Below are 14,226 nucleotides of genomic sequence, written 5' to 3'. Positions count from 1 at the left end.
TTAATCTGTAAAAATAATGTTGGGATTTTGGAATGGTTTTGTAACATTTGCAGTATTTACACAGATCACTTGATAAGCTGTTTGGTAAAAGTAAACTGTCATTAGTACTTGTCTGGGGTTTTCTTTTCTTGCTGCTGGGACATCTTTAAACCTTTTCCTTCCTGGAATTGCGTTCTGATTCAGAGTGCTAATTTTTAGTTGCCTGAATGATCTTTAGGTCAGTTGCCTTTCAGACCAGCTTGTATTGTTGGCGTGTGTGTGTGTGTGTGTGAGAGAGAGAGAGAGAGAGAGAGAGAGAGAGAAATTCAGTTCTACAAGGATTTGAATGTTAACATCCTATTCAGTAAAAATATAAATTGTCATTTTAAATTGTGACTTCAGTTTAAAAATGAGGGTAGAGCTTTTCATTGTAAACATTTCCTATAATTTCATTACAAAGTAATTTTTAAAAACTCAGAAAAGGGGAAAGGAAAATAGCCATCACCCGGAGGTAGGCTGCTTCAGACACACGCTTGACTGTTTCATCCTCTGTCAGTATTTGTGTGTACGGGAATGAACCGGTACGTGGCAGTTTTGTATCTTGCTTCTTGTAGATTGTAATGTGAAGTCAGTTGTGAAGTTCTTGGTTTATCATTTTCTTGTCTTTGTATTTCTCAGTATTTCTTCCTATTCTTATCTCAGTGTTTCTGTTTTGGGCCACCATTCCAGAACTCTCTGAGCCGGCGATTGCTGAGTTCCTGTGAGCAAGTGCTGAGCACAGGCACGTCACGTTATCTTGTCCTTCTTAATCTTTGCAGCCTCTCTGCCTGGGAGGTCTTGGGGGCAGCCGGTTCTGTGCCCAGCCCAGGGTTATCGTGGGTGGGGGGGTTTGGGCCATAAGGCTGGAAGGGAAGGCCGGATGGATCTCGGATCTTGGGAGAGTCATGAGGATGAAGGGCCAGAGCTCTGGGGCGGGACCCTCCTCCTGCCCATCCTCCTTCTGCCAAAGCAGAGGTCTAGAAAGTTTAAAGACTTCAGAAGTGCCCTGCTCTTAAAACTGCTTCGTGGTTGCTGCACGGTGGGGATCCTCTCATGGAGTGGAACCTTCTATTTCACCTCCTGTTCCTGCAACTTTTTACCTTCCTGGATGGGCCTGGGTTCCTGGGGGCAGAAGAGCCACCTCTGGCTTTGGCCAGGTTTGCTGCTTTAGCCGTGCAAGTGAGGTGATCCGAGAGCTTTAGTTTGCTTGTGTGTGGAAGGGCTGGCGATGAGCTCAGAAGGCTGTGGTGGGGGTTAGGTGATAGCGCGGTCAGAGCACAGCGCCCAGCACCCGGTAAGAACTCAGCAGGTGCTACTACTTTGATCCCTCCTGCCTCTTTGCCTCATTGCTCGCTTCCTGACGCTCCACTCACATGGGGTTTGGTTCCCCAGAAGTGTCTCGGTCTCTTTGCACTCGGGATCGCATCACATGCCTTTCCGCCTGCATGGGCTGCCCTGGCCCTGATGTGAACCACTTCAAACCCAGTGAGCAAACAGGAGGCGCGGGTGTGGACACCTCGGCGTGCATGCCAGGCATAGTTGGGGCATGGCCCTGGGAGGCTGGGGCTCGGTCAGGCAGTGGCCTTTTAGGTATGGGGCGTGTCCCGAGGAAGGGGCTGGGCAGGGGTAGGCCGGCAGGGATTCACGGTCGTGTCCGGTTACCACGGAGCACAGAAGTATTTTAAGTATTTCCCCGATGAGCTTCTCTCCACCCGTGTGAACTGTACGAATGTTCTTGGCTTCTCTCAGTGCTCCTGGCCTGGTTAAGAGCTGGCGTTGAAGGCACACCGTGGGCTCCCGAGTTTTGGCTGGGCCCCTCACTTGCTGTCAACCTCGGCTGATTTACTGAATCACTCTGTGCCTCCGTTTCTTCATCTGTGAAATGTTAGATGATGCGGTCTGCCTTATTGTGAAGATAAAATAAGAACGCACAGAAATGACATGTGTGTATCACGCTGGTGATTGCCTAATGCAGAGACTGTTCTGGATCTTGGGCTGTCGGTATTCAACTCAAGCTCACCCCTCTGTCTCTGTTTTTGCACTGGGTCGCCAGGGCTGGAAGGCCACAAACACAGCTGTCCTTTGCTTTCTGTTAGGGTCAGCCAGTGAACGATGCTGGTGGGAAGCTGGCTGGCAGGAGGCGGGAAGTCGGGACGTGACCCCCATTCGTGTCCCCCTTGGAAAGCAGCAGCCGCTCCCCCTTTCCAGCCTCCCTGTGTTCACCCAGGGGTTCCATTGTCAGCTGGTCGGGGCCCTTCCCGAGTCGGAGGCGCCCTCTGTGCTTCCAGGGCCCACACGGTAGCTGGGCAGCCCCTTTCTCCCAAGGCCTGGGTTCCAGCCCTGGAGGGCCGCTGCCGGCTCGGGCTTCTCACAACCCTACCTGCCTCACTTTGCCTTCGTGCCTTCAGTTCCGAGGGTGGCGGCTGTTGCCTATAGCCTGAATCTCTGTGTTAACCTCAGTGTTGCCTTTGTGGTTTCTTTCTTTATATTAGTTTTTCTTTGTTGGAATGAGTACCGTTGTCCGCCTGACTTGGTCCTGACTGATTGAGCGGTCATTGTGTTCTGAGGCCTGTGCTTGGGGCTTTTTTCTCTTGCTCCCGCTGGAACCTTCCCCTTCCTCCCTCTCTTCCGCACTTCCCCTTCCTCCTCTTCCGTTGCTCCATCCACTCTGCCAGCGAGGACGCATCCGGGCGGTGGAAACCACATCATCCCTGGAACAGGGAAAACTTGATGTAAAGAATCACGGACTCTAACCAGGGCTTGAAGTAACGGGGTTGACTACTAAGAAGTACGGACAGTGCTGGAGCATACAGGAGTTGTAGACTCTCTGGGCAGCCGGTACCCCTCGGGCTGAGAGGAGTGTCCAAAGGAGAGACTCCCCCTCCCTGGGTCTGAGATCCAGCTCCTTTTGGAGACAGCCTGGTCATGGCTCTCTTGTCACGTGGAGAAGTCGCTGAGAGGCCCTGTTGGTGGAACTTGCTGGAAATCCACCCCTAGGGTGCTGGGGAAGTTGCTTTGAAGCATCCTGAGGAAGTTTTTGGCTGCTGGAGACCTCCGGTTGGTCACACCCTGCAGGAGCTCATCCCTGTTCCCTCGCCATAGGAGACCACGTGCTACGGAAACCGGCCAGGGAGTCGCCCGGAACCGAGTACCTGCACGCCTTCCGCGAGGCGCCTGCCGACAGAGGAGGCTGAACTCGCCGTTTTTCTACTGAATTTGTCTTGTTGACTGATTTATAAAAGCTGTTTGAATCTTTGGATAAGTCCTTTGATACTTAAGTGTTCCTGTTACGTTTTTGTCTCTCTTCCTATTCTGTGGATAGTGTTTTTAAAATACTTTAGGATATCTTCTGAGAAAAAAAAGTGTTCTTAGGTTTTTTGTTGTTGTTTTTTGTGTTTTTTAAAGATTTATTTGAGAGAGAGAGAGAAAGAGCACACAAGTGGTGAGGGGAGGAGTAGAGGCAGAGGGAGAAGCAGACTCCCCATTGAGCAGAGCCCGATGTGGGACTCGATCCCACGACTCCCGGATCGTGACCTGAGCTACAGGCAGACGCTTCACCAACGGAGCCACCCAGGCACCCAAGTGTTTTAACATGAAAGTTTAGTTTGTTAATGTTTTTCTCTGGTGTTATTTTGTGTGTCTTGTTTAAAATGTCTTTTTATTCTGTAGTGTTGTTTCCTAAAAGCTTTCTATTTTTACTTTTTTCAATTTAGGTTAGTACTTGGAATTGAGTTTTCTGTGTTATTTGAGGAAGGAGTCCAATTTCCATTTTTCCGTACTGGTACCCAGTCGTCCCAGTGTTATTTTTTGAAAAGACCATTTTGTACTCAATAATCTGTTGTTCATCTTTCGCCAGTTTCGGTTTGAGTCTCTTTCTTGTTCTTTTCTGTTGGTCTGCTTATCTCCTCCTGCCCCAGCACCGTACTGTTACACGCACTTGCTTACTGTTTTGTGAAAACAAATCCTCTTACCTAATGATTTTCAACAGCTTCTCAGCTTTGGCCCTTTGTATAGTGGCAGATTTTAGAGTCATCTTGTCAAGTTACACAGATACCCACACAAACCTATACACAGCCTCTGATTGTGTAAAATTACACATATGCATGTACACATACACGTGTGCGCAGACACGCACACGCACATCCCTGTTGGGATTCAGACTCAGATTGCACTTACTCTCTAGAGAAAAGTGGATTCCTCTACTCTGTGATCATGGTGTGATTCCTCACTCAGTCAAGTTTTAGAATTTTTTTGCTTAGTGGCACTGTACATCACTTATAGCTGTATTTTTGATGCTTTCATACATGGTCTCCTTTCTTGATTTTTTTTTTTTTTTGCTTGTTCTCTCTCTATATGGAAATATTGACTCTAATTTAAAAATTTATTTTCAGCTATTTATTTTTAAAGGATTTTACATATTGATCTGAGAGAGTGTGTGCACATGCCCGAGTAGGGGGAGGGGCAGAGGGAGAGGGAGAAGCAGATTCCCTGCTGAGTGGGGAACCCAGCATAGGGCCCCATCCCAGGATCCTGAGATCATGACCGGAGTCAAACTCAGATGCTTGACTCACCGAGCCACCAGGTGCCCTGTTGACTTTTTAAAATACTGACTTTGTATGCAGCAACTTTGGTGACTCTTACTAATTCAAACAACTTACATACTTAAAAATACTTTCCACGTACAGTACAAATGACATTTCAGCTGTGAGGGGGAAAAACGTTTAGTGTCTTCTTTTCTAGTGTTTGGCCATCCTTAGTCTTACTGGCCTGGATTTTCAGGAGAATGTCGACCGGAAATGGTGATAGCAGGTATTCCTGTCTCCACCCTTTCAGAAGGCTCTCTCTCTCCAGTTGGCTATCAATTATATTGTGTTGTCGATTTTTTGTGGGCTGCCCATTTTTAGGTTAAAGAAGCCCCCTGGTAATCTTTCGTGGCTGGTAGTTGTTTTGTTTGTTGTTTGAAAATGAATGAGTGTTGAATTTCACCATCTCTGTGTTCCCTGCGGTTTTTGAGATTTTTGTATGTTTCTGTCCTTTGTAGGTTCATGTGGTCGGTTACAAATTTTGACTTTGTGATAATAAAGCAGCTTGCAGTACAGCTGTTAAGTTCACAGCTTCGTCATTCTCTATACAACTGGATTCAATGTGGAATACATTTTCAGTATTTTTTACATTCTGTTCCCTTCCTTTTTCCTGCTGTGCTTGTTCCGACTTGGGTATCACAGTTAAGCAAGCCTCACCAAGCTGGTTTGAGGGTCTGCTCTCTCTTCTGTCCTTTGGAAGAGTTGTATAAATTGGAACTATTTCCTACTTGAATGTGAATGGGTAGTAAAGCTGCCTGGGTCTAGGATTTTATTTTTTTTTCTTTGTGGGAAAGTTTCTGGTTGCTGATTAGACCTTAATGGTACAAGACTGCAGGTGTTCCCTGAATTTTTTACAGAGGTGCTTTTTCTTAGCCGTATTCTAGGGTTTTGTTTATTTAATTTAAATTTTCAAACAGTGTGGCCTAAAGGTATTTGTAGTATCTTCTGACTTTATTTTTTGATGTCTGCAAGATCCATGGCCGTGTCCTGTTACTTCTGAAAATTTAACGTCTTTATTCTTCATGGCTTTTCTCCTTTTTGATTAGTTCTCAAAGGTTAGTCAATATTGAGCTTTTTGAAGAGTCACATCTTGGATCTTGATGTTCTCTTTTATGACTGCTTTCAATTTTAATAATTTCTTGCTCTTAATCTTTTTTTCTTCCTTTACTGTTTTGGGTTATTTTATTATTCTTTCTGTAATTTCTTGAAGCAAATGCTTAGCTTATTTTCTTCATTCTTCTTTCCCAAAGTATGCCTTTTATTTTTTTAATTTTTATTTACTTGTTTTTTTCAAAGTATGCATTTTAAAGCTATGAATATTCCTCTGGGTACTGTGTTAGCTGCATCTAGAAGCTTTGGCTTCTGGCATCTTTGTTGATTGAATATTGTATTTCCATTGTGATTTCTTTTCTGTCCCCATAGGTTATTTAGGGTCTGTCTTCTACTTTTAAATATGTGGGGATTTTCTGTTCATTTTGGGGGCTTATTTCCCGCAAGTAATTATATATAAACATAATTGTGATGCAGTAACTGAGCATTATCTCTGTGTCAGTTTTTAAAAATATGTTGAGGGAACCTGCATGGCTTATTTGGTTAAGCATCTGCCTTTGCTCAGGTTGTGATCCCAGTGTCCTTGGATTAAGTCCTGCATCGGGCTCCTTGCTCATGAGGGAGCCTGCTTCTCTCTTTGCTTCCTGCTCCCGTGACTCTCCATGACATGTTTTCACCATCATAGTATCACACAGAGTAGTTTCACTGCCCTGTGCTTTGCCTTTTCACTGTCCCTGCCTTCATTCCAGGCAACCATGGATCTTTGCAATGTCTCCCTAGTTTTGCCTTTTTCAGAATGTCATAGTGGGAATCATATAGTGTGTGGCATTTTCATTGATGTCTTTCACTTGGTAATGTGCGTGTAAGTTTCCTCCATGTCCGTTCATGGTTTGATGCTTATTTGTTTTCAGTGCTGGATAGTATTTCATTGTCTCCTTGGACCACAGCATGTTTATCTGTTCACCATGGAAGGACATCTTGGTTGCTTTCATTTGGCAATTATGAATAAAGCTGCTGTAAACATTAACGTACAGGGTTTTGAGTGGACATAAGTTTTTGGTTACTTTGGGTAAATACCAAGGATTTTGATCATTGGATTATATATTGAGAGTATGTTTAGTTTTGTAAGAAACCACTCAGTACACTGTCCTCCATGGTGGCTGTGCCCTTCCACCAGCCGTGGACAAGCATTCCTGTTGCTCCACCTCCCAGGTGCTGTCAGCATCCTAGGTTTTGTCCAATATTCTGCACTTTTATTTGGTGAAATATTCTGTATTTATTAACTAGGTTGTTATTAAATGCTATTAAAGTTTTCTAAATATACTAATTTTTGTCTGCTTGTTTTATAAGTTACCCAGAAAGATGTGTAACTACTGCTAAATTTAATGGTGGATTTTTTTCTTTCTTCTGTGCTTTTGTCAGTTTTACACACATACATACTTATGAGTCCATATTATTAGATGATTATGATTTAAAATTGTTATATCTTCCTGGTGAATTAAGTCATTCTGAAATGGATTTTTTTTTTTTAAGTATATCTTCTTTAGTAATATCTGTACCCAATGTGGTGCTCAAACTCACAGCCTTTGAGATCAAGAGTTGCATGTTCCACTGACAGCCAGCGAGGCACCCCTGAAATGACTTTTAATAATAATCTCCAATAATGCTTTTTGCCTTAATGTTTATTACATCCCATTTTAAGTGATGTATGACTTCCTTTTTAGGCTGGTTTTGCCCAATATATCTTTTTACTATTTTTTAACTTTAAATATTACTATTGTCTTATGTTTTAGATGTAATTTTGAAATAGCATTGTTAGATTTTACAAAATCCACTCTAAGAGTAGCTCTCTTGATCAGAACACACAATCCAGTGATATTTAATGTAAATTGGAGGTATATTTTGTGTACATTTACAGTCTTTTTGAGAAGTTAATTATTTTGTCTAGTGTACATTGTTTTGGTAAGGCATTTTAATATTAAGTTTATGCCCAAAGTTTCATTGTGGTGAGAGACTTTATATAGGTAAAAGAAGCTAATAAAAACTTCCTGTTTAATAATCCAGAATGTTTTCTTTTTATTAAGATATGTTTATTCAGTATGTCAAAAAAATTTTAAATTGTATCTTTTTTTACTTTTTATAAATCCTCAGCTTTTCGCTGTGGCCTGCAGTTTCTAGGCAACATCGCCTCAAGGAATGAAGATTCCCAGTCCATTGTTTGGGTGCATGCCTTCCCAGAACTCTTTCTGTGAGTATATTGATAAAAGGTTTTCTGACTTCTGAAAAGACTGTGTTTATATCATTCCATTTACATGAAGTTCAAAAATAGGAAAACTAACCTTTAATGATAGAATTCAGGATAGTGGTGGTGGTTGGTGGTTGGTGGCAGGTTCAGGAGGAGCTGGGAGAGGTCATGGGGGAGTCTCCTGGGGTTCTGGGAATGTTTCATGTCTTGGTCTGGCTGGTAGTTATAGAAGTGTATCTGTATATAATAATTTTGGGGGCTGTACACTTAAGATTGACGCCCTTTGTTGCATGTCAGTTGTATTTTAAGAAAATAGAAATTTTGATTAAGAAGTACTAGGTTTATTATAATTGGTAAGAAAAACAAATTTATAATAAAAAAGCCATAAACCCAAGTATGGGCAATGAATAGTCATTTATTTATTTAGTGAGCACTTACTTTTATTGGGGGAAGGGTAAGGGGAGAGGGAGAAAAAATGGGGTGGAGGGCTGGGGATGAGGGAGAGAGAATCTCAAGCAGGCTCCATGCCCAGCACGGAGCCCAGCGTGGAGCTTGAACTCACGACCCTGACCTGACCTCAGCCAAAGTCAAGAGTCAGACACTTAACCGACTGTGCCACCTGGGCGTCCCTGCCAAGCTCTTCTTTTATACATGGCCCGGGGCTTTATGTTTTGGTAGATCTGGAGAGCTGTAAGACGTGGACAACCAATCTCTTGGTCTGGATTGGTTCACGGTGCTTTTCCTGGGGATTACTGTTTTGTTTTGACCAGCTCTGTTGGTTCGTGAGAAGTGGAGCACAGAGGTAAAAGGTGTGCAGGTGGCAGAGGAAGAATAGGTAATAGGAGGGGCACTGACAGTGGGAGGCCTGGCTCCTCATCCAGGCTCGGTTACCAGCGAGTGGGGTGTCTTCGGTTGTGGCAACAGTGTAAGCTGTAGCGTAGGAGTTGTCCACGTGCCCTGGGCTGGGCGTTCTCTGTCCTGGTCAGCAGCCCTGCACGGCAGGTGGCGCTGTCCCCTTTGGGACAGGTGGGGAAGCTGACACTGCTGGTAGGTGGCCGAGCTGCTCTCTGGATCCAAAGGCTGCACCTGTTCAGACAACAGCTGCCTAAAGTCTCTGCCGCCTTCCCTGGTGGTGGAGTGTTCTGGGCTGTGTGGAGAGGGTGATGTTCAGATCAGATCAGCTAGATAGAAACAGGTATGATTCACCGAGTCTGTAACTGGCCCTCAGATTCCTGCCAATAATTAAGAGTTGGAGGCCTAAAATCTTTTAATTGTAAATGTAATCATTATCTTTCTCTTTAATCAGATGGTATTTGCTTTTGAGTCGTACGTCAGCTGTGTCTTTAATATTGGATGCTTTGTGCTGTGACTCGTTTTACGTTGCTGTTTTTACAGTAAATAGCGTATTTGTTTCAAAGCGTTGTACTTCATTAAATCCTTAAAAAACATCATTAGGCACTGAATTTGTTAATGGGATGATTATTATGTATGTGTTGTAATCATATCTTACCGTATTGCTGAATGGGCTCACACTCTCATTTCTTTATTTGGAAGGTCTTGCTTAAATCATCCAGACAAAAAAATTGTCGCCTACTCATCAATGATTTTGTTCACATCCCTGAATTCTGAGAGAATGAAAGAACTGGAGGAAAATTTGAACATTGCCATTGATGTCATCGAAGCTCACCAAAAGCAGCCTGAATCCGAATGGCCGTAAGTTTCTTGTTAGAAATTAGAATGTCTGAAATTAGAAGTTAGAAATTAGAAGTTAGAAATTTGGATGCTTCTCTACTTGCTTATTTAAGATTTTTCTTTGTCCTTTCAGAAGTTTAATTATGATGTCTTGGTGTGGAATTCTTTGGGTATATCCTCTCTGCGTTCTCTAGACTTATTGAATCTGTAGGTTTATGTTGCCAGATTTGGGGAGTTTCCAGGCACTATTTGTTTGAAAGTGGTTTTTTATTTTTATATATTTTTTAAAGATTTTATTTATGTATTTGACAGAGATCACAAGTAGGCAGAGAGGCAGGCAAAGAGAGAGGGGGAAGCAGGCTCCCTGCTGAGCAGAGAGCCAAATGAGGGGCTCAATCCCAGGACCCTGAGATCATGACCTGAGCTGAAGGCAGAGGCTTTAACCCACTGAGCCACTCAGGCACCCCACCAGCCACTATTTGTTTGAATCCTTTTTCAGCTTCTCTTTCGTGGCCTATTTGTCAGGCCGCAGAAGGCCAAGGCTGAGGCTGATTGTAATCAGTAGAGACATAACAAGCCACTGTTAGATTTAGACAGTTTATTACTTCTGTGGACAGGGAGGAGAAGCTTTGATCCTCGTCCCACATATTGACAAGGGACCAGAAGACTGGGACAGTGACTGTAGGGAGATGCCTCATTGCTTGAGGTGGTTTTACATTCTGAGGAGGTGGGCAGACATCTCCAAATCTCATCAGAAGGGCATCTCATCCGAGTGTCCCTAGCAGCCGCCCACAGGGCAGGAAGGAGACCCTCTCAGAGGTCAGGCTGCCCGTCCTTGGGTTCTGGGAGGATCACAGGCTGTTGTGCTTTTGTCTGCATGGCCTGTGGGCATGTGTGGGAGGCCGCAGGGCCCTCGGAGCAGTCCCTGTAGTCTGGTGACACAAACCTTCATCTTCCGTTGTTGCGCCACAGGTCCCCGAGGCTCTGCTCAGGGTTTTATGTTTCGTGTTTTGATGTTGTTTGCATTCCGTCTTCTCTCATGCCGGTACCTCACTGTCTCCGTGACTGTAAACTGTGGGTCTTCCAACTTTGCTCCTCTTTTTCAGGATTTTTTGGCGCTGTTCTGGGTCTCTTGTGTTACGTATTAATTTTAGGATCAGCTTTTCAGTTTGTTCAGAGGGACAGCTAGAATTTTGGTAGACAGTACCTGGATCTATAGATGACTCTGAGAAATACTGTCGTTTTAACTAGATTAAGTTTTCCAGTCCATGTGGAGGGGTATCTTTCCACTTACTTAGGCCTTATTCATTTCTTCAGTGAAGCTCTGTAGTATCTTCGTATGCAAGTTGTACCTAGCTTTAGTTCCATTCATTCTAAGTATTTTATTTTTGATGTTATTTAAGGGGAATTGTTTAATTCCATTCATGCGTTGTAAACAGCAAGTATATAGAAATATGGTTGATTTTTTTAAAAAATATTTTATTTATTTATTTGGCAGACAGAGATCACAAGTAGGCTCAGAGGCAGGCAGAGAGAGAGAGAGGGAAGCAGGCTCCCTGCTGAGCAGAGAGCCCGATGCGGGGCTTGATCTTAGGACCCTGGGATCATGACCTGAGCTGAGGGCAGAGGCTTAACCCACTGAGCCACCCAGGTGCCCCTGGTTGATTTTTCTTATATTGATTTTATATCCTGTGACCTGAGCTGAACTCGTTTATTCTGATTTTTTTTTTTTTTTTAAGATTTTATTGGTTTATTTGAGAGAGAGAGAGAGAGAGAGCGAGCATAAGAGGGGAGAAGGTGAGGGGAGAAGCAGACTACCCGAGGAGCTGGGAGCCCAATGCAGGACTTGATCCTGGGACTCCAGGATCCCGACCTGAACCAAAGGCAGTGGCTTAACCAGCCGAGCCACAGGGTCCCCCGTTCTGATGCGGTTTTTTTGTGTGTGGTTTTTTTTTTTTTTTTTTTTTAGGACTTTGTTTATATAGGATCATGTCATCTGCAAATAGTTTTACTTTTTTCTGTCCAGTTGGGTTGCCTTTCTTTCTTTTTCTTACGCAGCTGCTCTGGTACAATGCTGAGTAGTCGTGGAGGGCAGACCTCTGTGTCTCACTCCTGATTTCAGGTGGAAGGCGTCAGTCTCTCACCACCGAGTGTGAAGTATGGTTCTCCATAGTTACCCTTCTTCCGGGGGAGGAATGTCCCTGTACTTACTCCCAGCTGGTTGAATGTTTTTATCATGGAAGCTGTTAGATTTCATCAAGTGCTTTGTCTGCGTCTGTTGAGGTTTTTGTTCTTTATCTTATTGCTATAGTATATTATGGTGCTTAATTTTGTTTTATTTTAATTTTTTTATTTTTTTCTGAGATCGACTGCATGCATGTTGTGGGGGAGAGGCAGGAGAGGGAGAGAGAATCTCAAGCAGACTCCAAGCTCAGTATGGAGCCCAGCGGGGGGCTTAATCTCACAACCTTGAGGTCATGACCTGAGCCGAAATCAAGAGTCAGACACTTAACCGACAGAGCCACCCAGGTGCCCCTAATTTTGTTTTATTTTAAATCAACTTGTCATTTCTGGGATAGATCCCACCTGCTTATGGCATATCATCTCTGTGTGTTGTGAACTTGGCTTGCTCATGTTGTGTTAGGGACTTCTGTGTCTATGTTGATAAGGCATATTGGGCTGTAGTTTTCTTTTTCTTGTGATGCCTTTGCCTGGTTTTGGTATCAGGTTAACACTTGCCTCAACAGAGTGAGTTGAGAGGTGTTCCCTTCTCTTATGTTTGTTTTGTTATTTTGGGGAAAAGTTTACAAAGGACTGGTGTTCATTTTTCTTTAAATATTTGGTAGAATTCACCAGTGAAGCCCTCTGGTCCTGGGCTTTTTTTTCATTGTGGGAGGTTTTTTGATGACTCATCCCATTTCTGCTTGTTGTTATAGGACTGTTTAGATGGTTTACTTCTTCTTGGGTCAGTTTCAGTAGTTTGTGTCTTTCCCGGAAAGACACTTGGCCACTTGGCCCAGGCAGACTGATGTGTTGGCACAGTTACTCATAGTACTCCCTTATGATCCCTTTTTTGGTGAGGTTGGTAGGAATGTTTCCTCTTTGTTCCTGATTTTAGTAATTTCGGTTTGTATTTTGGTTGTTTCAGCTTTGTCAGGGTTTTGATCTCAGAGAACCAGCTTTTGGATTCATTGATATTTTTTTCTTTCCCTTTTCATTTTCTATTCTCTATTTATTTCTGCTGTGACCCTTATTTATCCTTCTTATCCATTTGTGTTTACTTTGCTCTTTTTTCTAGTTCTTAAGAAACTGGAAGTTCTGGTTATTGCTGAAAGAGTTTTTTTTAAATGTAGGTATTTACATCTATAAATTTCTTTTTTTAAAGATTTTTTAAAAATTTTATTGGACAGACAGAGATCACAAGTAGGCAGAGAGGCAGGCAGAGAGAGAGGAGGAAGCAGGCTCCCTGCTGAGCAGAGAGCCCGATGCGGGGCTCGATCCCAGGACCCTGAGATCATGCCCTGAGCTGAAGTCAGAGGCTTTAGCCCACTGAGCAACCCAGGCACCCCTAGAACTGTAAATTTTTTTGTAAGAGCTATGTCTCATGTATTTTTATCTTAATCCATCTCAGGTTATATCCGATTTCTTTTACAACTTTTTTCTTCGACCTGTTGGTTATTTACAAGCTTGTTCTGTTTCCAATATTTCTGTACTTCCCAAATTTCCTTTTGCTCTTGAGTTTTAGTTTCGTTCCTCTGTGGTCAGAGAACACACTTTATAAAATTTTGTTTTTAATTTTTAAATATATTGAGGCATGTTTTATGGCCAAGCATCTGGCCTGTCGTAGAGCCTGTCCCACCTGCATGGAGAGCATTGTGGGTTCAGATTTTGGTGCCATGTAGACGCCTGTTGGGCCTTCTGTTTCTTGGTGGTCTTCCATCCACCTGTTCCGCTCATGACTGGAAGTGCACCACACCATTTTCTGTTTCTTTAGTCAGATCTGTTGGGTTTTGCATCTCTTCTTCCCAGGCTCTGTGGTTAGGTGTACACATTTATGTTTGTAATAGTTACGTCTTGTGGCATTGACCCTTTTATCATGATAAAAATCATCAAAGATGTTGTTGTGCTTTGTTTTGGTCTCCAGTTTTCCTGAGGATCTACTTCGTGCATGTTTTCACGGACAGGTCAACGTGTTCACGGGCACAGGTTGTATCCGTGTGCCTTGAGCTGACATTAGTGCCACTTGCATTTCAAGGGTGAGGGACTGGTTTTCTGAGTTTGGGTCTATTTCAGCATAAGCTTTATTGTTCTATTGAAATTGTACCTAATTTTTAAATTATTTATTTTTCCGAATATTTATTTGTATTTGAATTACCAAGTGCATGCAAACACAAGTTGGTGCATGAAAATAGTATGATATCGTGCTTGACTTAGATTACCTCCCTCCAGATTCTGATGCTTTGTAAACACGATGGATGAATCCTCAGCGTCTGCTTACTTAGAAAAATTTTCTAGCTGAATTCTGTTTCATTTAAGTATCTTAGCTCAGGGGAGGTTTTCTGGCAGCACTGGGGTAAAGGGCAAAAGATGGAATCCACTTCCAGAGAGCTCAAGTTCGAGTTCTCAGAGGTCAGCAGG

At 43.2% G+C, this 14,226-nt stretch overlaps 1 protein-coding gene across 1 annotated transcript in view; it reads left to right on the top strand.

The window, feature by feature from the left end:
* The window catches only part of ATXN10 (ataxin 10), a 159,069-nt gene that overhangs the window by 30,121 nt on the left and 114,722 nt on the right, over nucleotides 1–14,226 (top strand). The window contains exons 4-5 of the mRNA XM_045083699.1: nucleotides 7,803–7,899; nucleotides 9,451–9,609. Of these exons, the coding sequence (XP_044939634.1) occupies nucleotides 7,803–7,899; nucleotides 9,451–9,609 (256 nt within the window). The remainder of the gene's footprint in view (nucleotides 1–7,802; nucleotides 7,900–9,450; nucleotides 9,610–14,226) is intronic.

Source organism: Mustela putorius, unplaced genomic scaffold (assembly GCF_011764305.1).
Source record: "Mustela putorius furo isolate JIRA1106 unplaced genomic scaffold, ASM1176430v1.1 tig00000738_pilon_pilon_pilon, whole genome shotgun sequence".
NCBI lineage: Eukaryota > Metazoa > Chordata > Mammalia > Carnivora > Mustelidae > Mustela > Mustela putorius.
Note: the sequence above shows the minus strand (reverse complement) of the source record. Positions and strands in the feature narration are given on the sequence as shown.